Raw genomic sequence first — 21,845 nt, forward strand, 5'->3', positions numbered from 1 at the left:
TTCTTCCTTTCTTGGCTCGAGCCACCTTTCACTCATAATTCGTAGCTCTCGCTCATCCTTGTCGTTCATTTCCACCCACAACATCATCATCGGCGCTCGCTGTTCCAATTCCGATCAGATCTGTGGACGTCACCGACACTCGCACGCATTTGCAAGTGGGGGCTTGTTTCATTTCACCCCGTTCAGCTGCCACGTCAGACTGCTTGGCAAACGCTCCTTCTTCACGACCTCCCACCTGCAACTCAACAAAGAAAAACACCGACACGCAGACATCTGGCGTACGCACGTTCCCTTCCCTCTCCATCCCAATCTCACCTGCTCCGTGGTTGCAACATGGATTCGGCCAAGATCTTTGCCCTCGGCTTGGCCGCTGGCCTTGCCATCCACGCCTTGATGCGCAACCGTGGCAAGGCGGAAAAGGAACCCAAGGAATCAATAGCGGCAAGAGCTAGCAAAAACAAGAAGAACAAGAAGAAGAACAAGGATGCTGCCATCCCTGTCGCTGCTGCTTCGGCATCGCCAGCGCCAGAGACCAAGAAGGAAGAGGAGGTCAAACAGCCAGTGGTGCAGGATGAGCCTGTCGCTGTTCAGACGGCATCACAAAAGAAAAAGGCCAAGAAGCAGAAGCAACAGCAGCAGACACCATCTCAGGCCGAGGCCGCCAGCAACAATGACACCTACGCTGAAGTTGCAGAGACAACCCCCGCGATCAATAACGAGACGATTCGCGCAAAAGCAGATGCAGCTCAAGCAGCCTTTACTGCCTCGCTCGGAGATATGCGCGATGCCGACGTCGATCCACTTCCTGCAGGGTACAGCTCGGTAGCTCGCATCCCTGCTCCCCAGGCGGAAGCGCCCAGACCAAAGCTCTCCAAGAAGGATCTCGATGACGGATGGTCCAGCGTAGGCGGTTCCAGTTCCTCTGCCACTGCCGCCAAGCTGAACGGAAACAGCACCGCGAGCAAACCCAGCAGCAACGGCGTCAAGACATCCATCGCTTCCACCAACCCATTCGCTGCCCTTCCGGATGACGCTACCACCTCTTCCGTCCGTCGCATTCCCGCCAAGCCGACAAACACGCTCAACAATATCAACGGCGGCGGATGGACTGTTGCCTCCCACACGGCAAAGCCGCGCAACGGCAGCACCACCACCAACGGCGTCTCATCCACAGTAGCAGAGACCAAAAAACAGCGTTCCAACGCCAACAAGGCTCAAGCAAAGAAGCAAGCAAAAGACGAGGCGGATCGTTTACAAGCGGAACGTCTCGCAAACCATCGTAGGGAGCAAGCCAACGCAGCGGCAAAGGAGAGGGAGGCGGCAAAGAGGCCAACGCCGAGGAGCGTGCCCGGCAGCAGCGGCAAAGTGCCAAATGCAAAGGCTAGCGTCGATCTCAATGGAAGGCTGGTTTGGGATTGATGGAGCAAGAAGAGGCCGAAAACTTTGTGACGGGGGCGAGCACAGATGTACGAGTGGCCGAGAAGAATGCACTTCGATGCTGTCTTTTGAAGATCGTTCGTGTGGGATGTGAGTGCGTCGCTATAAATCGTCATGTGATGGCGGGTCTACCTGTGGTCTCTCCGGTTGTCCTTGTGACTCTACCGTGTCGTCGATCTGTGTATGGTCGATGCACTGCACTGCCAACTTTTGAATGGCGAAAGCCTCTTTCCACCCAACCTCCTTGATCAGCGCCCAACTCTCGCTCAGATGATCCATGTCTAGATGCCAACTGACCATCCCTACTCCCACCATCTCCACCCTTCCCTGCTTGTGCGCGTCCTCTTGCAGTCCACCAACTACCCATGTTGGAGCATACACCCATGTGTGATCGCATGCGGTACTCGCCATATGCACCAGCTTTCCGGGATCAGTGGCGGAATCGTACTGTTCGACGCGCGGGTACATCCCCGAAACCTTGTTAGGGAGGAAATGCAGGGGGACGCTGAACGTTCGGTAGAGCAGATGATGCTCGTACCGGTTCCAGAGGGGGTTGTGCGAGGGAAGGTGCGAAAAGGATGTGTCGATGGAGAAGAGCGTGGGTAGCAGCGCAGCTTGGTGCAGGAAGGAGAAGAGGACGAGTTGGAGGATGTGTTGGATGACGTGGAGGACGCACAGGGTGCGGGTGAGGGAAGGGCGAGAGGTAAAGGTCGGTGATTGCAGGGCGTAGGCCATGATGATGGTGGAGGGGAAGGCGAGCGGTAGGAGGAAGCGAGGTTCTTGGTGGGGCGAGAGGGATAGGATCGCGAGGGCGAAGATGATTGTGGCGAGGCTGAGGGGTACGATGATGGGTTCGTTGTCGACGTAGGGTATGTCCTGATCATCAGACGTCTGCGATGGCGTGGTCGAGGAAGGGCCAGCGACGACACCTTCTGCACCCTTGACTGTTTGCTCTACCTCAATTCGCTCTTGCTCGTCCTGGGACATCGCGCCTTCGTTCCCTGCTCCGTGGATCGCCGTGCCAGGATGTAGTCTCTCTCGCCCAAACTGCCAACCATACACTACCAAAATCACACAATTCGCAACCCCAACCATCATCGGCAGGTTCACCACCACATGCAACCACCTCGGATGCAATCCATGCTGTGCCACATTCTCCGTCTTGAGGTTGTACAGGAGCGCATTTATCGGCGGTACCACCCATTTTGTGCCCCAAAAACCAGCAACCTCTACTCCGTTCGTATCTGCCGCCCTGGTGTAAAAGTTGGTGTCGGACTCAACTCTGCCCGCGAGGAAGATGACCACACAGTTCACGGCGATAGCCAATGACCCGAGTGCTGTTCGCTTATGACCTTCGGCGGCAACCTGTACATGGCGGTACAGCACGAATATGGCGAGAGGGAGGGCAAAGATGGCAAAGGTGAAGCGGGTGAAGAAGCCGTCTACACCTATCAAGGCGAGCAACACGCCCCAACGCAGTCCCACGACGCCAGCAGATTTGTACCACGCAGGGTCCTTGAAGAAGTTGGAGACGTGCAAAAGGCAAAATGCGAGGAGGTGCGCTTCGAAAGAATTGCTGAATGGTCGGATTAGAAAAGTGGTTGCTGCTGTGGAGATGCCGAACAAGTAGTGGATGTGTCGAGCAATTTGAGGTGGAAGGATAAATACGACGCTGACGTCCAGCACCAAAGTCCAAAAAAGCATGTTGATGCGTTGTATAAGGAAGAGAGCTTGGCCCGATAGAGAGCTGCTGAGGAGTCGGTAGATCTTGAGGAGTGGTTCGACGGCGAGGTACTGCATGACGAGGGCAGAGAGCGACCTCAGGGCATGTTCGGGGTGCCACTCCCATGTGAGCCTTGCTTCGACTCCATCAAGACTGAATCCAAAGTAAGGTTCACCTGATTGCATCCATTCGTCGGGATGGATGTAGCCATATCCGTACAAGGCGCTGTAGCATCGTACTGCGAGAAGAAAGAGGTAGATCTGACCGTGGCGTGTTCGTGGATCGAACATGCTCCACCACCGTTGCGACATCATAGCCGCCGCTGGCATTTTCGTCGGGCTTTCAGCTCCGAGGCTGAGTCGTTGACTTCCGACAGCTTGTCAAGACCATGGTGATGAAGGTGTTGGTCTTTGTGGTGGAGGTGACCGTGCGAGAAGAGGACATTAGAGTGTGTTAGTTTGGCGCGTGAATTTGGCGTGTCTCTGTGCAATTTACGCGTCGAGGCTGAGTTCGAGTTGCGAGACCGACACTTTCTGTACCGCGAGACCCTTGCTTTCCATTCCACTCCACCATCAGCATCATCCCTCGTTCGAACAACACAGCCAACATGGACGAAGAAGATCCCGGACTGCAGTTCTTCCCGGATGGCAACGTCGACCTCTACGGCACACTCGGCGTAGCCAAGGAGGCGACTCAGGAAGAGATCAAAAAGGCATACAAGAAGTAAGTCGAAGTTGGCATCAGCGCTTTGTTGCGTAAATCAGCACTGACACATTCTGTCTTTGTGCATTCCCTAGACTGGCACTCAAGTTCCATCCAGACAAGGTGCTCTCCAACTCTGCCTCGGCTGGCGGTCAAGATGCCATCCAGCAGTTCCAGAAGATCGGCTTTGCCTATGCCGTGCTCTCCGACGAAGTGCGACGTCGCAAGTTCGACAACACTGGTTCGACCAAGGAGCTCATGGTAGGCGAGGGCGATGCGGATTTCGACTGGAACGAATACTTCAAAGAGCTCTGGACCGGCGAAGTGTCACGGCAAACGCTTGACGAGTTCAAGAAGAAGTACCAAGACTCTGAAGAGGAAAAGGAGGACATCTTGGCCGCCTATGAGGAGACGGAAGGCGATCTAGCGGGCATCTTTGAACACGTTCCCTGCAGCGAGTTCCTCGCTGACGAGGATCGATTTGTCCGCATCATCGACGATGCCATCGAAGCGGGAGAGATCAAAGCAACAGCGACGTGGAAGCGAACTAAGAAGGACGAAGCGGGTCGGAAGGCGCTGCGTCAAAAGGCACAGGGCGAAGCAGCGGAAGCGGAAAAACTGGCAAAGGAGCTCGGTGTGTGGGATGATCTCTTTGGCTCTGGCAAAGGAAAAGGCAAGCCTGCTCGTGGGTCGAAAGCGAGTGCCGACTCGAAGAACGGAAGCAAAGGAGGCAAGGCATCCAAATCCAAATCGAAGGCCGACGATGCGGGAGACGACGACGATCTTGCTGGTCTCGCAGCGTTGATCCAGCGCAAAAACCAGAACCGCGTCTCTCAGTTCGACGACATGATCGCCAAACTCGAGGCAAAAGCGGGTGTCAAAGAGAAGCGCCCGAGCGACGAAGAATTCGACCGCATCCAGGCAGAGATGATGGCGCGCAAGAATGGTGGCAAGGAGAACAGAGGGGCAGACAAGAAGCGCGCTTCCGCTGCTCCGAGTGGCGCCTCGTCCAAGAAGAAGAAGAGCAGCAAGTAGACAGCGTGCTGGCCGCGGCGCTGCTTCGATCCATCTTTGATGTGAACGCTAGGATGCCCTTGTGTTGATGCAATGTATTTGTAGCATGTCAGCAGAGCCCGCTGTGTGTCGAGCAGCCCGGCTGTGAGCGCAGAGGGTCCAGCTTAGTGGTTTGGAGCTGCGGTTCAAAGGATGATTTGCAGGAGGGCCGAAATTCGCATGAGATGTTAGAGCACTGTCGCACGCAGACACAAATTATGTCAGGATTGCAAATTTGTTGAGTGGGTGTGCGCACGTGACGCTGCTTCAGCGATCAGGAAGAAAGTCGGATTTTTTCGTTGGAGACTGGGCTCCTGCTGTCATCATTGTTTGATCACTACTTCGAGCATTCACTTCGTCCAACACTCTCGACGACGACGTCTCCTCCTCATTTGCTGAGAGGTACAAGTCTTTGATCGGCTCCAAACACATAATGGTAGCGTCCGCTTTCGGCCGCGCCTGCTTCCAGGCGTTGGCGAGGGCAAGCACCAGCTCGACCAATTCAGCATTCGCCTCTTCTTCGAGAATCACAGCAGCCACCGCTGTACGCTCCCTTCACGCCGTCTCTTCCACCACCCAGGTCAGCAGCGCACCTCTTCTGCCTCCCGCAAACAAGCACACATCGTCTACGCCGCTCAAGGTCACGCGCAAGGAACGTAGAACAGCCATGAAGAAACAGCGCAAAGAAGCCAAGCGTCGCGTGGCCGAATCGTCCGTCTCTGTGCGTTTGGGCGTATCGACCGCCAACACATCGCCGTTCGTGCGCAAGGATCGACAGTTCAAGACGTACAAGCCCATCACTCGCTCCATCCGGTGGTTGAGGCAGCCGCTCAACGAGCACCTTCACCAAGGCGGACCCGTACGATCGCTCACGATTGCCAAGCGTAGTACCGCTGGAAGGAATCATCATGGACACGTCACGGTGCGTGGTAGGGGTGGTGGACACAGACGCAGGATCAGGTTGGTAGATTTCTACCGATGGGAATCGGGCGAGCAGGAGGTGTTGCGGATCGAGTATGACCCGGGACGAAGCGCACACATTGCGTTGGTGGAGCACAAGCAGTCGAAGAAGCAGAGCTACATCTTGGCACCCGATGGGTTGAGAGCGGGCGACACGGTACAGAGCTACCGACAAGGTATTCATGGTGACGCTGCGGCTGCAGCTACCACCACCAGCAGTGTAGTGGACGAGATCGTTTCGCCCGAAGGCAATACCCTGTCGACCGATCCTGCTGCCCCTCAGACCGCCTCTGCACAAGGCGCTTCCTCCGGCGCATCCAGCTCTTCGCTCGATCTGGGTATCTTCCGAACCCAGGCTATCCGGCCGGGAAACTTCTTGCCTCTCAACCTCATCCCCATCGGCACGACCATCCACTCGATCACGATGCACCCGCTGGGACCTGCCAAGATGGTACGCTCGGCGGGCACGTTCGGACAGCTCGTCGCGTTCTCGGCCCGAAGCGGTGCCGGCGAATCGCACGCGCAGGTGCGCCTGCAGAGCGGCGAAGTCCGCCTGATCCCGAGCAACTGCTGTGCCGCCATCGGAACGGTGAGCAACAAGGACCACCAGCATCGAAGGCTGGGCAAAGCAGGTAGGAGTCGTTGGTTGGGTAGGAGACCCAAGGTTCGCGGTGTAGCGATGAACGCGTGCGATCACCCGCACGGTGGTGGACGTGGTAAGAGCAAGAGTAACATGCACCCGAGGTCCATCTACGGACACCTGACGAAGGGTGCTAGGACGAGGAAGCCGGGTACGAGGGGTGGAAACCAGATGGTGGTTCGTGAGAGGCCGAGGAGGAACGGGAAGCGATTGGGCAAGCCTTGATCGTGTAGTCAGTTGCAAACCATGATTATTTTTTCTTGCAGTCAAGAGCTTCGATTGTGATCGCCTTGGTGGCGTTGAGGGCGTGCGGGCGGAAACGTGGGATTTGAATCCGACTTCATGCGCAAAGCCTTCCGAGGTCGTTGCTCGTTGCTCGCAACATTGGCCAGTCTGAGCATTCGACGGCAGTAGAGTGTCGAGAGCACCGAGATATCAGCGCGTGCCCGAGAGCATAACCGATGGGCACAGAGGCGAGCAGACTGCGATGTTCATTCCTCATACGTTCCGGTGCATCGGTGCTCGAATGTTGGTTTGCAACATGTACCTCGTACTTGGGTTCATCTCGCGGAAATCGTGTTTGCGGTTTCACTGGTACTGTAGCTGGTCACACTCAGATTGCTTGGAAGCCAGGTGGGAAAACGGAACGGAGTCTGCACACGCAATCGCCTCTTTCTGAAGGTCTAGACCCGTTCAAAAACTGATAAGACGGAGCATGATCTTTCACACTCGCATCAAGCACGATGCTGACGGCTTGCCAGTGAAACGCGCAAGTAGAACGACATTTTTGGTCAATGCAAAGGATGTTGACGAAGGGCTTAGTATAGCAGCGGAGGCAAAGACGGGAAGCGGAGTCGAGCGCGAAATTGAGAATGTTGGTCTGCTGTACTTGAGAGTGAAGCAGAAATAGAAATACAATACAACTGTGAACCCGTGGTGTGGTGTGTTTGTTGGTAGTAGAAGGTGTATTTTCAGAATGTTTGTTTGTTTTCCTTCATTTCTCGTGTTTCGACGTTGGATCTCGTTGACAGCGGGTCGGAGTTGAAAAATCTGGCACGGCGATACGAGGTGGCAGCTACAATACAACGAGCCTAGTTGACAACACCAATACGGTATCTGCTAAATAGAAGGTTTCTGGCGTCATGACCAGAGAAATGAACGTGCGGTCCGCTTTTGTGGAGCCGCCATGGCCCTCAAGTCAGGAGGCAAGTGCGCATCCGACTGGGTGAACATTGTTCGGGGCAGAGCGACAAGCAGTTGTGTGCCGTCGCTAGTGTCGCCCTTGCCGTGCTGGCAGAAGCTAGAGAAGCTGACCTCCTCGGTTTGGTGCAAGCGAGGAATTCTTGAGATGCAGATCGCACACACCCTTGGAAAATAACACACTCCGCCATGCGCGTGTGGTGCTGGTCGTGCAGCTGCACACGCACGCACGCACGCCTGCGTCGCTCGCCTGTCAAACAGAGTGCAGCCAAGCATGCAATTCCAAAAAGAAAGCGTTTTTGCCGTTCGACAGCAGCGATCTCGTCTCCCCCGCACAGCAGCACACGGCCTTGTTGGTTTGTGGTGCTGTCGATCAATTCTGTGGCTTGCATCGCTCGGAAAAGGACCAGAAAACGGAAGCACGGATCTTGCATAGATCATGCTTCCATTTGTCTCAGCCTCGCAGCCTCCCTTTGGCCCGTCGCGCCTCCGTCAAGGCTGAATTGCGGCAAAGGCATGGTGAGTGGTCAACGCTGTTCCGGCGTGCACTGGCTAGTATACTCAAAGTTGCTGTACCATGTTTGACAGCCAGCCAGCTCCAAAACTCTGGATTGATCGACATTCGACACTCGCTTCATTGTGGCTACCCTTGGTAAGCCCCTTGCTTGTGCCTTGCTAGCTCACGCCACTCTTCATCTCCCACCCTCTCTCCCTTTCATGTTTCTGCTCCATCTCATCAGTCTCGCGTCAACTGCTCACACTTCCCCATCCACCTGAATTCATTTCGACGACAACAAACCCACTGACTTGGGCACCATTGCACCGGCTGCACTCGCCACCATCAGCTCGACCTTGCGTTCTCGTGCTCGCTCGTTCAGCCTCCCCTACTATTCGATCTGCCGGCCAGACTGTCATACACGGTCCTCATCGCGAAAGAATACCGGCACAGTATCCAACAGACATGCAAAGCTCTGTTTCTAGCCATCGACTATAACGCTCCACAGACCCTCGCACTGCCATCGAACGCACACCATGGTTGTCGCAATTAGAGTTCAGCAGCCCAAAAAGTCAAGGCTTTCTCTCTTTCGTTTGGCCAAGTCATCCACCAAGTCTTCGGCACTTGGTGACACCAACACCCCCCAACAGTCCAGCCAGACGTACGACGATGCGTCATACGCAGCTCAAGTGGATCAGTCGACGCCACGTCAGATGCCTCGCGCCCTACCATCCTCCAAAGATAGCACTCGTCAGACCGCAAGCGACCAAGTAGAGGCTCACGCTTCCATTCAGTATCACTACACTGGATCCGCCAATGCCCCACGCGACTATGACTGGCCTTCTTCCTCCCCTGGACATGATTCATATCACGACGTCGAACAGCAGTTTCACCGCACTCGCTCCGACTCTCTGCCTCTTCACCAACACGCTACATTCCACGAGCAAGAAGAGAGCCGCAGGCCGCCAGCACTCGCTCGAATCCAAACAGACGCCATCCCATCCTATAAACACTCTCGACAACGCTCTCATTTCAGCATCCCGGACGTCGTCGTCACCGCTTGCGAGGAAGATGGCGAGCAGCAGCACATCGAGCTCGAATTCCCTCCCAACAAGCGTCGCAGCCACATCTTCCGCGACTCGGCCAATCAGAACCCAAGGGATCAGTCATCTTACAAAAAGAGCTCCTCTTCTGCCTTTGGCCGCAGACCTCCTCCCTTGATCAAGTTTGATTCCGGTGAGATCAGGACCATGAGCATGCCACGTAGCGGATCAGTTCCAAGCCTCGCCAGCAGCAATGACAGCTATTCCTCTCCCATTTCGCCTACCGAGCTCACGTCCCCCCCGTCATCCACACCCACCTCTTCGGCTAGCTCAAGTATCTCCAAAGCGTCCACCGCCAAGAGGAGCCGCAAGGCCTCCTTTCCGCTCCTCTTTGGACGCAAAAGCCTCGAGTCTTTCAAACCTGCAAATCTAGTGTTTGCCCAAGAACCGCTTCCATCTTCTCCCACCTCTCCCATCTCGACAAGCACTTCAAGCACAGCATCGCTCCGGTCGGGTCAGCCAGACGGACTTCTCTTTACATCGCACGAGCCTCAACCAGCTCAATCTCCCTCTCGCGGCATATTTACTCGTGCACTCAGCGGTCTTCCAACCCCTCCAATCACGCCTACCTCGCCACCGCGAGCTGTTTCCAAGAAGGAGCTCAAGTCGAAGGCCAAAGAAGAGCTTGCCCTCATCAAAGAACTCGAACGCGTCGACAAGCTCGTCAGGCAGCACGATGACAAAGCTCGTAAAGCGCATCAAAAAGCGCTTGCCAAGGAGAGTAAACGAGCAGCCAAACTGGCGCAGGCTAACCAGTCGTTCCGTAGGCCGAGCGTTGAGCAACGACCATCTACGGATACCCTCAGCAGCGATGGCCGACAGTCGCTCGCATCCGTCACTCGGATTACGAAGAAGGCCACAGTGTTTCAAGCGTCCTCCAAGGCATCTGCAGTGGGCTTGGGCAGGAGGACAAGCGTTCGTGGTGGCAACGGAGACTCCCGTAGTTTTGCTGGAGAGAGACGCGGATCTGAGCCCATTCTGTCCAACGCTACCCAGTGTGAAGCACCACGTGCTTCTGCACCTTTCAGCGTCGATCTGCCTTCAACTGAGAGACTGCCCTTCATGCAGCCTCGTGCTGCGCCCAGACCTAACGTCTTCGCCACGCCGCAAAGCGATACAGCGCCGTTGGCACTCGTCAAGCAGTCAGGAGCCTCGCCACCGCGCCCCACACGACCTGCGCCTGCGGTCCCTTTGCCAGCCGACTTGTCAAACGAACAGTCGCTTTCTGACGTTACGGCGGACATCGGGTTTGTCGAAGGCGACGCAAGTATCGGCGACGACGCGGACGAAACTACCCGTGCGTGGAACCGAAGTAGCTGGTCCGAGCTCAGCACCGGCTTCACTGCAGCCCCGCTGCCCAGTCTCATTCCCTCGAACAGCAGCGCTTCCATCACAGCGGTTGTGGACAGCAAACCCGCGGAGGAAGCTGAACATTTCGATGAGCAGCTTCCGGTAGCTCGCATTGCCAAACGAGCCAGCGTGCAACGAGCCCTCGCTCTCTCCGACGTCTCTAGGCGCCCAACAATCAGCAAGAGGTCTTCGCAGCAGCTTTCCAAGCGTCGATCCTGGCAAGCTGAACGCATCGACCCTGACGCCGTGGGCGCCACGTCGAGCAAGAGATCTTCCGCTGCTCAGAGCTTCAAGCGTCGAAGCTTTGTGAGACAGCTCGGCGATGACGAGGGATGGAAGGTCGTCGATGGTGAGCAAGAGGAAGAGGAGTGCAGATTGGATGAGAGCACGGTTGCTCAGCCCGATGTCTCGGATGCACGTTGGGACGATTGGGTGGAGCAAGATTCTCTCCTAGGATCGTACCAAGTGTCGAGCGACTTTGTCAAGCAGCGCGTCTCAAAGCAAGTTGATCTGGTCCTTGCTGATCTCTATTCTGCGCAGGACGAGCACATTCGAGCACAATTCGAGGCAAGCGATGATCGTACACCAACACAGGAGATCGTCAACCCCCTTCGCAGCATCAACAAATCGTCACCGCCGCAGCGTCCGCATCGTTCGACCCGACGAGCACCATCGCCCACGCCCACTACTGGAACCGCTTCCTCAATCTCTTCGGCCGACTCTTTCGTATCCGACACCTCGGGCACTCGAACCACCGATTTCACCACATTGGCAGATGACTCGCAGATCGACCCTGCGAGAAACAAGCTGCAGGACAGCGGACGAGTGTGCTTCTCCAGACCCTTCGCTGCTCAGCACAGAGCGTCGCTCGAAGATGGGCGCGACGACAAGGAGAACCTGCGTAACGAGAATACAGAGAACGAAGAGAACAACAAGTTCAGATTGAGCTTGAGTCCTCTTGCGTCATTCCAGCTGGGAACGGGGTTGGAGTTCGAGTTTGTCGAGGGAAGGTTTTGAAGGGCGAGACGTGGAAGCAAATGATGGCCTGGAATAGAGCCATGTACCCATTCGTGATGCAGATTTGGATCTTGCAATTCATACGCTCCTTTCTGGTCGTCCTGGTCCTGCACCAGAGACAATTTTTGGGACGTTGTCACGAGGAACATTCTTCTCAGAGCCAAGACCAGACCTCTCAACATAGTCAAAAAGCTCGCCCGAATCAGCCCATGTACTTTTACCTGATACCCATTCGTGATGCGGATCTTTGGATCTTGCAATTCATACGCTCGTTTCTGGTTGCCGTGATGTGTATGCTTGCTACGCTCGTCGCTGGCTGCCCATGGATTGTGTGCTTGATACGGTTGTTTCTTGCTGTCACGGTCTGTATGCTTTAATCGCTCGCTCGTCTCTAGCTACCATTGTCGGTGTGTTTCATATAGTCTTTTCTGACTGCCATTAATCATGTTCTTTATACGATTGTCCCTAGCTGCCATTGCTTTAGAAGGTCGTTTCTGGCTGCCAAGGTCTGATCATGCTTCATACCCTCATTTCTGGCTGTCATGGTCTGCATGCTTCATACGCTCTTACAGTATTTGGCTACCAATGCTTTAAAAGGTCGTTTCAGGCTGCCATTTATTGTGTGATTTGTACGGTCATTTCTGGCTTCCAAGGTCTGTGTGCTTCATACCCTCATTTCTGTCGATGTGGTCTGTACGCAGAGACTGAATAGAGACGTCATCACCAGGAACACTTTCGGGCGAAGATCAGACTTTCCCGGTGCGTGCGAAGGAGGCCGATGGGGCGCAACTTACCTGCATTTGCGCACTCGTCACTGTCGATATGAGTGAGTTTTTGACCGCTCATCATCGGTTCGTCCCAACTTCGGCAGGTCACAGCACACATCGCAGTCACGATTCGACGCACACCAGAAAGACACTAGTGACAAGGAATCACCTGCAACATTGCACGCAGAGGGGATACAGTGAAAGCAACATTAACCCGCCCCCTTACACTTGACCCCTCCTCAACCCTTCCAGCTTGCCCCTCAACGCACCCGCGCTCTGGTCGATCCACTTCAGACTGCCCAGATGCGCGTTGAGAATAGCGACGATCTGAGCGATGCTTCCATCCCTACCTTCGGCAGCCCAGGCATCGACACCGTCCTTGCCCTCCGCACCACCGCTCCTCGCCGCGTTAGCGCCGCTGCTATTCAACTCGCCGATCATGGCAGCCAGGTTCTTGGAGACATCGTCCAGCTGACCATTCAGCGTTTCTGCCAACCCGTACGCCCTTTCCCTCTCCACATCCGCGCTCGTCAAATTCATGCCGCCGCCGCCCGCTGCTCCCCCTGTGAGCGCGGGCAAGAGGCTCTCGATCTGCGCCTCGTAATCGCCCACCAGCGCAGTCAGATCCGACTGCGAAGATTCGAGGTAGTCCAACGTGCGGTCGATGCCCGCCTGCTTCTCCTCCGCTGCGGAGAGCGCGGTGAGCAGCGAAGAGATCTCGTCGCCTCCTTTGAGCAGCACGCGATCCCACGCGGAAACTTCGGCCGCTTGACGCGAGAACTCCTTGATGGAGGAGTCGAGCGAGGTGGACCAGCGGTTGAGGATCTCGTCCATGGATTTGCCGCGGAGGAGCGAGGGCGTGGCCACCGGACCGACGGACGCGGGGGCGGCGGTGCAAGTGGAAGTGGTGGTGGTCGGTTTGGTCGTAGTAGTGGAGGCAGCGGCAGCGGGAGTGCTGCCGAAGGAGAATCCACCTGCGGGCTTGGACGCAGCATCTCCTGAGGCAGCAGCGGGGCCAGCTGATGCAGCCGTCGCAGCCGGAGCAGAAGTAGTGGTGGCGGTGGTGGCGGTGGTGCTCGCGGCTGGCTTGCCGAACGAGAATCCGCCGGAAGCAGGGGGCGCGGCGGGTGCAGCTGCAGGAGCAGTTGTCGAAGCAGCAGGAGCAGCGGCGGGTTTGCCAAACGAGAATCCACCCGTAGCCGCCGGTGCAGCGGCAGTTTTGTTTTCAGCACCTGACGACGCCGGCGCCGTAGCACTCGATGCCGCCGTATTGTTGCCGAACGAAAACCCTCCGAGTGCAGGCTTTGCCGGAGCAGCAGCGCCGGAGGCAGCTGGAGCAGCGCTAGTCGAGGAATTGCCAAACGAGAATCCACCCGTGCTGGCAGGCGCAGCAGCTTGTGTTGCTGGTGCAGAAGTCGTTGTTGAGGTGCTGTTTGCCGCAGGAGCTGCTCCGAATGAGAATCCACCAGAAGCAGGCTTGGACGCTCCGCCAAAGAGCGAACCACCAGCAGCGGGTGGGGTCGCGGTGGAAGTAGCAGCAGGAGTTGAGGAAGAGTTGCCACTGTCACCGCCAAGCTTGAACGATCCGAAACCGCTCAGTCCACCGCCACTAATAGCTGCTGGAGTGGAAGAAGTCGTAGCTGTGGAAGCGGGTGTCGTGCTGGCTCCTCCGAAAGAGAAACCACCCGCTGCTGGCTTGGCTGCGTTCGAGGCTGTGCTGTTGTTTCCGTCGAATGAGAAACCTCCAGTAGTAGCAGCAGGAGCTGCAGGAGTGGTGGACGTGGTTGCACTGTCTGCTGGTTTGCTGGCTGCACCGCCAAAGCTGAATCCTCCCGAGGAAGCTGTGGGTGTGGACGACGTCGGGGTGGAAGAAGATGCTGCTGGACCACCGAAAGAGAAGCCACCTGTAGAAGGTGCTGCTGGTTTTGCTGCTGCGCCTCCGAAGGAAAAGCCACCGGTGCCCGTGGTGGAGGAGTTGGTGTTGTTAGAGCCGAAAAGTCCTCCGCCAGAAGCAGGTGCTGTGGAAGCGGTAGTGTTGGTTCCAGCTGGAGAGCCAAAGAGAGAGTCGCCGGAGTTTGATGCGCCTGTTTGTGATATGAGACAAACACAGCGTAGTAGTCTCAGCAGCGGGATCATAAGAAAGAGGCCATCCTTGACGTTCTCAACTTACCTCCAAATGAGAACGGCTTGTTGGCTGCGCCGCTTGCAGCACTATTGTTGTTGCTGTTGGTGTTGCCAGCGGCACCTCCGAAAGAGAAGCCTCCTCCGCCGAACGACATGATTGCTTTTATGTCGAAGAATCGAGGATGGATGCGATGATAAAGGTAGAGCAACACGGTTGATCTTCTGCGACGCGCGAAGAAGCAAAGTGTTTTGTGACAGCCCGCACGTCCATCATCCACGCAAGTCGAGATTGATCAGGATTATGTCAGCCAAATTTTCAGACGACAAAAAGTGATTTTACCAACATCCGTTTGGCGAATTGCTCAGACTGCCGTCTGCAACCTACAACATTTTTTGGCTAGAAGAATTTGTGGAGAAACGAACTTTTTTGAACGACTTCTTCCTGAACCCTCACCTCTTGACAACCCTCTACCAGCCACGGCCCCGAGATCACCACAAAACGTCTTTGTTCTGCAAGTCGAGCAGACAGGACCTCATTACCCAGCCATGCCTCCAAAATCGTCATCACTCGCTTCATTGCTAGGCACACTCACCAACGCAGCACCCGTCGACTTCGACCCAGAGGCACTCGACGCCGATCAGCCCTCGTCGTCCGCTTTCGCCAACGGCAACCATGACTCTGCTTCCGGATCTGCGAGCGAGGATGACGACGACTATGAGGAAGAGGAAGAGGAAGAGGAGTCCATGAACCCAAGAGCACACTACGCTGACGTCAGTACAAGCGACATGCGCAAAAAAGCAGCGCTCAGCGAAAGTGACAGGATCAATCACCCGAGATATCAGGGTGTGAAGAGCAGTCGTGCAGAGCTATACGCCGATGAAGAGGATGATGACGAGGACGACGCCAGCGAGCAAGACGAGCAGGATACCGACGAGGACGAGGATCAAGATGAAGACGATTCCGAGCAGGACGCAGAACTGCGAGCCGCCCCATCAAGGATGACCAAACAGCTCCGATTTGCCGAGCAAGACGACGCCTCCGAGCTCAGCGACCAAGACGAACGAGCAGCGCAAGCATCCACCTCCAACAGCATCGCAGCACAGATCGCACAATCCGCATCACAAGCCAAAGCGCTCAAAGCACGCCGACTCGAAGATGCCGAAAAGGGACGTCAAGTTCGCAAGCAGATCAAGACCTACGAACGCACGCTCGAGACACGCATCAAGGCGCAATCCGTCCTCCGCGATGTCAACCGGCTTCCCGACCCCGCGATCTACAACCAGACCATGTCCTCCTCCAGCACCGCAGTGGAACCCGCAGTAGCGTTGCTCGAACAGCTGCTCGAGTTGTCCGAGACGCTCTTCTCGCTCAGGACACGTCTCAATACCCTTGCCACAGGAGCAGATGAAGACGAGGTTACTGTTGCGCCACCAGCGCTGAGGAAAAGGAAGAGGGACTTTGACGTGACAGTCCCGGAAGACGACGAGGAAGCACACGAGACATGGGCTCAGATCACATCGCACGATCAGATCGATGCCACGCTCAACGACGTCGTCGGCTACTCTTCTGCTCTCGAACCTCATCGTCGCAGCGTATTGGACAAGTGGAGTCTCAAAGTTACTTCTGCAGCAGCTGCCGCAGCAGCAGCTTCAAATGGGAACCGATTCAACCAGCTGCGAGCTGTCAACCAAGCTCCCTCGTCCCAGATCGACTCTGCGCTCGCTGGCGACGGACTCTCCCGACTCGTCTCGCGCACCCGCGTGCTGCGATCCGAAACAGACGGAGCTTCCAAACTGCGCACCGCGCCGCCCCCCTCGGCTTCGGACGAAGCGCAGGACGACCAGGTATTTGACGACACCGATTTCTACTCTGCACTGCTCAAGGAGCTCATCGAGCGACGCTCAGGCGTCCTCTCCAACGAAGGCGGCACCACCACAACCACTGCAATGATGCTTTCCAGCTTGCAAGGTGGCGGCAAGAAGAAGAAGAACAACGTCGATACCAAGGCGTCCAAGGGAAGGAAGTTGAGGTACGAGGTCAACGAAAAGCTTGTCAACTTCATGCCGCCTATCCGTGACCGCGTAAAGTGGGGACCGGAGCAGATTGAGAGGTTGTTCCGACAGCTCGCATCGACTTCCATGGGAGCTGTCAGAGGTGTGCACGAGGTCGACGAAGCGAGTGCGGACGAGGAGGGACGGGGAGAGGATCAGGAGGAAGAGGCGCAGTTGGCTGGGTTGCGTGTATTTGGTTGAGAGGGCGAGCTCGGGGTTCTCGCTGCTATCATCGTGCAATTCATATTCCGCACATTGCCATCCCTACATTCCAAATCTCGACTGACACACTGGTTCCTGAAATCATTCGATTTGACACGATCTGAGAGAAGGGACAGAGGTATACATTGAAGCAGAAGGGAACCATGGTTCATCCGCGGCGTCCCTAGCTTGCGATCGACTTGACAGCTTTCGCCGTACCGATAGTAGTCGAGTTGACCTTGGTAGCGAACCGCAACGAGCACAGGCTCTCGTTCAGATGCGCCGCCATCGGACTCAACGCCAACAGCATGAGCGTCTTTGAGTTCCCACCCAAGCTGTTCTTCAGCAACCACGTGAGCGTCGAGTTTCGATACGGGACGTGGTTTGTCGAAGTCTTGTTTTGACCCAGAGCCGAGATGACGTCGGCCAGAGAGGAGAGCGACTTATTGATCGATTGCGCTTCTTTCAATCGGACCGGGTCTTTGTCACTACCAGAGTTGGCGAGGCGTTCGGAACCAGCAAGGTCGACGAGCGAGAGCACGGCATCGCACGCCTCCATAGTGGTGGCGTTCTGACCGCGAACGCGCAGCATAAACACCGAGTGGGATCGCGAAGATCGCTCGTTCATCAACGTCGCCGCCACCTGCCTTCGCTTCTTGGCCTTGTCCAACAGCGCAAACACCTGCGCCGGCGAGTCGAGCGGTACCACGACCGTATCGCTCACCGTGGTGCGCCCCTTATCGTGCTTGATCTCGTGCTTGGCTTTGTCCACCTCGGCCTTGCCGAGGAGATCGTTGATGTTGTCCAGGTAGATCTCGAGCATGCTTCCTTCGAAGTTGTACCTCCAGCCTTTGTCTTTGAGACTCTCAGCGGTGGACCAGAGCATCTGGACAGCGCGTGGGATGAGACCGGCGCCGGCATCCGCCGAAGGATCGCTGCCAAAGTTGGTGATCGAGTCCGGCGCGCCTTCGAGCGTGTGCGTCTTACCGGAACCGGTTTGACCGTACGCAAAGATCGACGTGTTGTAGCCGTCGAGCACCGACTGCGTGAGGTGGGCGATTTCCTCAAAAACGTCGGCTTGTGAAGCAGTGGGTTGGAAGACGCGGTCGAACGTGAATAGGTGGTTGCGCATCGTCACAGTTCCAGTCGCAGATTCGCCAGCAGCAAGCAGCTCGATCTGAGCCGCTTCTCGTTCGTTGGGGAAACGAATGGTCGCCAAGGCTTCGGTGCCATTGTTGGCATCGTTGTTGGAAGGAGGACGGACACGGCAAAACACACGGATGTTGCCTCGCAGCTCTTGCACTTCGTTGTGAAGCTTGCGTCGCAACGATTCGGCCTCGCGCAGCTCGTTCTCCAGATGAAGGTTGGCCTCCTTGGTTTCAGCGACGTCCTTGTCCATGTTGGCGATCTTGGCTCGAAGCGCATCGATCTCGTCTTGGAGTATCTGGATCTGAGAGCGGAGGGCAGTGTTGGTGCTTTCCATGGTAAGGTGACTGGTGCTTTGCTGGTTGAGAGTAGCCTTGAGCGCCACGACGGTCTCGCGTTCTTGCTCGAGCTCCGACTCGAGAAGACGTTTCTCGCGGTTGAATTTGGCGGTGATCTGCAACAGTTCATCGTCAGCGATTGTACGTCGGCGCTTCATCTCATCCTGCTTTGATTGTGCGATCTTGCGTTGCTCGATGAGGTCCTCTTCCAACTGGCGAACCTTGTCTTCCTGTTGTAGACGTTCGGAACGTTCCTTGCTCCACTTTTCCTCGGTCTTTTGCCGTTCCAGCTCGAAAAGCTCGGCCATGGATGCGAGACGCGATTCCATGGCGTCCATTCGAGATGGGTCGACGTCGCCAGAGTTGGCAGAGGTAGTGCTACCATTGCTGCTGCGACCCGCTGCGGCAGCGGCAGCGGCGGCGGCAGCAGCATTTGTGCCCGGACGAAGACGCGTGACGCTTGTGACACCTCTCCTGACTCCGTTCGGTAGTGCAGCGCCGGCGGCTACCTTGGAAGCACTGACCGAGCGGGTAGTTGCACCAGTGCCCGCAGTTGGACGGTTGGTTGTGTTGGTCATGGGTGCTCGTGGCAGTGTGAGACCGATGGAGGATGCTGTTGTGGTAGTGGTGGCCGTTCGTCGAGCAGGAACGAACCTGCCATTGTCTGCTGCGCTGACCGATCGAGTTGCTGGCATGATGCGAGTGGCGGCGGGTGTTCGAAGCTTGCTTGGACCGGCGCCGCCTGGCATGGTCGCTGCCGTGCGTTGACGTTTGACCGTCTGTGGTACTGGGATGCTCGACATTGCTGATGGAGTGGTCGAGGATGATGATGGCTCAGATAAGGCGATGGTGGGATGACGATTGTCTTGTCAATGCTCGAAGCTGGGCTCCTAAGCTACAGTCAAGTGCGGCTGCGACCGTGCAGTGTTGCTTGTGACTGCTGCAATCCAAACTGCCAAATTGCCAAATTGGAGAAAAACACACAACGACGCGCCAATCTCCGCTAGAAAATCACACACGAAACACACAGAGTCTACAGTAGATTGCAAGCAATTTCTCGCGCCTCCATTCAGAACGGTCACGTGCCTTGCCCAGTCGCACAGCGGCCACCGTTGCCCCTCCTCAGCCTAAAGTTATCTCATCTTGTTCATTTTGCCTCAGGCACGCACGGACGACATTCGTGCTTTCGTAACAGCGGCGATCTAGGCTTGCGCTGCATACCGGTAACATGTCGAGATCATCTGATGGTCTTTCTAGATCGTATTGAGAGAGAGGAGGGTGCTGGAACAGGCGACAACAGCTTGGCACGGTGAGGCGAGGGAAAGGGAAGGGAAGGGCAATAGAGCTGGAACGCGAGCGAGAGTTTCGAAAAAGTTTAGGACGGGACCCTGACTGGAGCACGCATCGCCGAATCATTGATCGTGAGCTTCGACTCGGTTGGCGCATCAACGTATCCATCTTGCGTTTCTTGACCATTCGAACCATCGAGCGCCGACAGCTTATCAGGTGAAGCAGTCAGCAGCAGCAGTACCGCTTGTGCCCAGATCCCGAAAAGCGTCATCAGCACGTCATGGATCGGAGCCGCAAACAGCGCAAGAGTACGGCCCGACAGGCTGCGCACCATGCCTACCTGGCCCAGGCCATCGCAGACCTCGCTCGGTGGGGTTTCAGCCTTGCTATCCTCAGACCCCGCTCGCCACGCATCTCGAAAGTCTGGCTCCTCTCCGTCTTGCCGGTCGCCACCGCACTCCTGTTGCGCGCTTGGATTTGCACCTTCGACTCTTTCGACGACCTAGAGGCTCTCCATCTGTGCCACAACCTCGTCCAGCTCTGCTTTCGAGGTGCGGTAGCGCTCTTCGGCCTCCTCGTACTTCTTCTCCCACGTAGCCACTTCGCGTTCGAGCGTTGCCACCTGTCGCTCAAAGTGCTCGGCCTTGACGTCAACCTGTCGCAGCCTATGTCGCGGTGCGCGTAGCAAAAGAAGCAAAGTAATACGCTTGGTCAGTTCTGATGTTGGAGGCCGCCGCGGTCGCGCCGCACAACTTGAACTTACTTGTCGGTGGTCTCACGCAGGTTCTTCTCGGCAGTGTCGAGCTCGCCTTCGAGCAAGTCGACCTTGCGTTGAAGCGATTCCGAGTTGGTGGCATTTGACTCGTGCTCCTCGCGGGCCGACTTGTGCTCGTGCAGCTTGCCCTCCAGCTTGTCGAGGTCACCTTCAGCCACGCTCAGCTTGTGCTGCAGCGAAGCGATCTCCTGGTCTTTGGTGAGTAGCTCCTGCTCGAGCTGCTTGTTCTTGGCTGCGAGCTCATCGGCACGCTCGCTTGCTGCGTCGGCCTCTACACGGAGCGAGTTGAGTTTCTGCGGTTTTCACAGCACGATCGAAGTGCAGGAAGTGTCAGCGTTCCCGTCATTTGCAGAAAAAGATAAGCGCAACAGCATCTTTGCATTCCGGTTGTGCTTACCTCTTTGATGCGGTCCTGTTCTCGGCAAATGATGGAGAGGCGGTCAAATGGACGTAGTCATTGGCAGAATTTGGCCAAGGCGACCGTGCGAGATGGCAGAGCGATGTCGTCGCCGGATTCCAAGGGGCAAGACGTGATGCGTGGAAAGGGTAAGAGATGCAGCAGGTGTCAGCGTAGTCCAGCAGGCAGATCCGCGGGCAGGTGCAACTTTGCCCAACGGCCACGCATGAAAAGAGGGTTCTCCAACACTGTGCCAGGAAGCAGCCTTCAAAATGGCAATGCAGCATGCGTCGCTGTTGCATTCAGTTGCAAGCTTCCACTGCGGGCATTCGATCGTCTTTTTCGAGGCCAAAACGACACAGCAGTTGCGACCTGAACAAATGCCCTGCCGTAGATCGTAATCGACGGTGCTCGGTGTCGCCTCCTCCCAAGAGGGCTGCGGGCGACGATGGGAAGCTACTCACCATTGTGTATGAGTTGTCGTGAGGTTGTTCGTTAAGATAAGTTCGTGAGGATGGTGTCGTTCTTGTCCAAGAGCGTACTTATCTCTGATGGAAGAGAGAAAGAGAGGATCGAGGTCGGGGTGATCGTTGTGGAAACGAGATAGGGGTGATCAGTTTGCGCAGTCTTGATTCAGCTTCTGGTTCTGTTGGCCACGGTTGCTGCCCGCGAGAGTGTGCGCCAGGCTCTGACAGCCTCCCGTCTGCTCAGCGCAACACACAACGAACGAATTCTGAAAGGGCCGACAAAGACACACACACACACGCAGACAGGCCAACACGCCCGTGCACGCGCTCACCTCTCTTACTCGGCGAGGCGGTGTGTGATTGATTATTTGATTTCTGCTTACTGGGTCTCTGGAGGGGCGCGCCTTCAGGGGCCGAGAGCAACGTGAGCCGTCTCTCGAATTTCGCCTTTCCACCTCCCACGGGCCAAGGCGCGTCTCCCTGGCCCGCGTCTGGGTGTGAGCCTGACTGAGTCCAACACCCGCCCAGCAAAAGCAACACGCTGCGACAAATTCACTACTCGCTCGCTGTGTTCCATTTTCGACCCCTCTCTGGCGAAATTTCAGGC

General features: G+C 56.3%; 11 protein-coding genes across 11 annotated transcripts; 6 read left to right on the forward strand and 5 right to left on the reverse strand.

Moving 5' to 3' along the window:
- Positions 1-52: 52 nt before the first annotated feature.
- Positions 53-304, reverse strand: PHSY_002479 (hypothetical protein; the record flags this gene model as incomplete). The annotated part of the gene is made up of 1 exon (XM_012333103.1): positions 53-304. The coding sequence occupies one exon, from the start codon at positions 302-304 to the stop codon at positions 53-55; it is 252 nt and encodes an 83-aa protein (XP_012188493.1).
- Positions 305-393: 89 nt separating this feature from the next.
- Positions 394-1,419, forward strand: PHSY_002480 (hypothetical protein; the record flags this gene model as incomplete). Its single annotated transcript, XM_012333104.1, has 1 exon — positions 394-1,419. One exon carries the CDS (start codon positions 394-396, stop codon positions 1,417-1,419), a length of 1,026 nt encoding a protein of 341 aa, XP_012188494.1.
- Positions 1,420-1,539: 120 nt separating this feature from the next.
- On the reverse strand, positions 1,540-3,489 carry PHSY_002481 (glycosyltransferase; the record flags this gene model as incomplete). Its single annotated transcript, XM_012333105.1, has 1 exon — positions 1,540-3,489. One exon carries the CDS (start codon positions 3,487-3,489, stop codon positions 1,540-1,542), a length of 1,950 nt encoding a protein of 649 aa, XP_012188495.1.
- Positions 3,490-3,767: 278 nt separating this feature from the next.
- PHSY_002482 (hypothetical protein) lies at positions 3,768-4,897 on the forward strand (the record flags this gene model as incomplete). Its single annotated transcript, XM_012333106.1, has 2 exons — positions 3,768-3,883; positions 3,958-4,897. 2 exons carry the CDS (start codon positions 3,768-3,770, stop codon positions 4,895-4,897), a joined length of 1,056 nt encoding a protein of 351 aa, XP_012188496.1.
- Positions 4,898-5,348: 451 nt separating this feature from the next.
- On the forward strand, positions 5,349-7,893 carry PHSY_002483 (likely mitochondrial ribosomal protein; the record flags this gene model as incomplete). The annotated part of the gene is made up of 2 exons (XM_012333107.1): positions 5,349-6,507; positions 7,643-7,893. 2 exons carry the CDS (start codon positions 5,349-5,351, stop codon positions 7,891-7,893), a joined length of 1,410 nt encoding a protein of 469 aa, XP_012188497.1.
- An 854-nt stretch (positions 7,894-8,747) lies between these two features.
- Positions 8,748-11,681, forward strand: PHSY_002484 (hypothetical protein; the record flags this gene model as incomplete). Its single annotated transcript, XM_012333108.1, has 1 exon — positions 8,748-11,681. The coding sequence occupies one exon, from the start codon at positions 8,748-8,750 to the stop codon at positions 11,679-11,681; it is 2,934 nt and encodes a 977-aa protein (XP_012188498.1).
- A 989-nt stretch (positions 11,682-12,670) lies between these two features.
- PHSY_002485 (nucleoporin) lies at positions 12,671-12,988 on the reverse strand (the record flags this gene model as incomplete). The annotated part of the gene is made up of 1 exon (XM_012333109.1): positions 12,671-12,988. One exon carries the CDS (start codon positions 12,986-12,988, stop codon positions 12,671-12,673), a length of 318 nt encoding a protein of 105 aa, XP_012188499.1.
- Positions 12,989-13,235: 247 nt separating this feature from the next.
- PHSY_002486 (hypothetical protein) lies at positions 13,236-16,825 on the forward strand (the record flags this gene model as incomplete). The annotated part of the gene is made up of 2 exons (XM_012333110.1): positions 13,236-14,463; positions 15,048-16,825. 2 exons carry the CDS (start codon positions 13,236-13,238, stop codon positions 16,823-16,825), a joined length of 3,006 nt encoding a protein of 1,001 aa, XP_012188500.1.
- A 184-nt stretch (positions 16,826-17,009) lies between these two features.
- On the reverse strand, positions 17,010-19,058 carry PHSY_002487 (kinesin; the record flags this gene model as incomplete). Its single annotated transcript, XM_012333111.1, has 1 exon — positions 17,010-19,058. The coding sequence occupies one exon, from the start codon at positions 19,056-19,058 to the stop codon at positions 17,010-17,012; it is 2,049 nt and encodes a 682-aa protein (XP_012188501.1).
- An 821-nt stretch (positions 19,059-19,879) lies between these two features.
- Positions 19,880-20,284, forward strand: PHSY_002488 (ATP-dependent RNA helicase A; the record flags this gene model as incomplete). Its single annotated transcript, XM_012333112.1, has 1 exon — positions 19,880-20,284. The coding sequence occupies one exon, from the start codon at positions 19,880-19,882 to the stop codon at positions 20,282-20,284; it is 405 nt and encodes a 134-aa protein (XP_012188502.1).
- Positions 20,285-20,358: 74 nt separating this feature from the next.
- PHSY_002489 (hypothetical protein) lies at positions 20,359-21,815 on the reverse strand (the record flags this gene model as incomplete). The annotated part of the gene is made up of 2 exons (XM_012333113.1): positions 20,359-20,667; positions 21,777-21,815. 2 exons carry the CDS (start codon positions 21,813-21,815, stop codon positions 20,359-20,361), a joined length of 348 nt encoding a protein of 115 aa, XP_012188503.1.
- Between the last annotated feature and the right edge of the window lie 30 nt (positions 21,816-21,845).

The sequence above is a fragment of the Pseudozyma hubeiensis genome, assembly GCF_000403515.1.
Source record: "Pseudozyma hubeiensis SY62 DNA, scaffold: PHS23, whole genome shotgun sequence".
NCBI lineage: Eukaryota > Fungi > Basidiomycota > Ustilaginomycetes > Ustilaginales > Ustilaginaceae > Pseudozyma > Pseudozyma hubeiensis.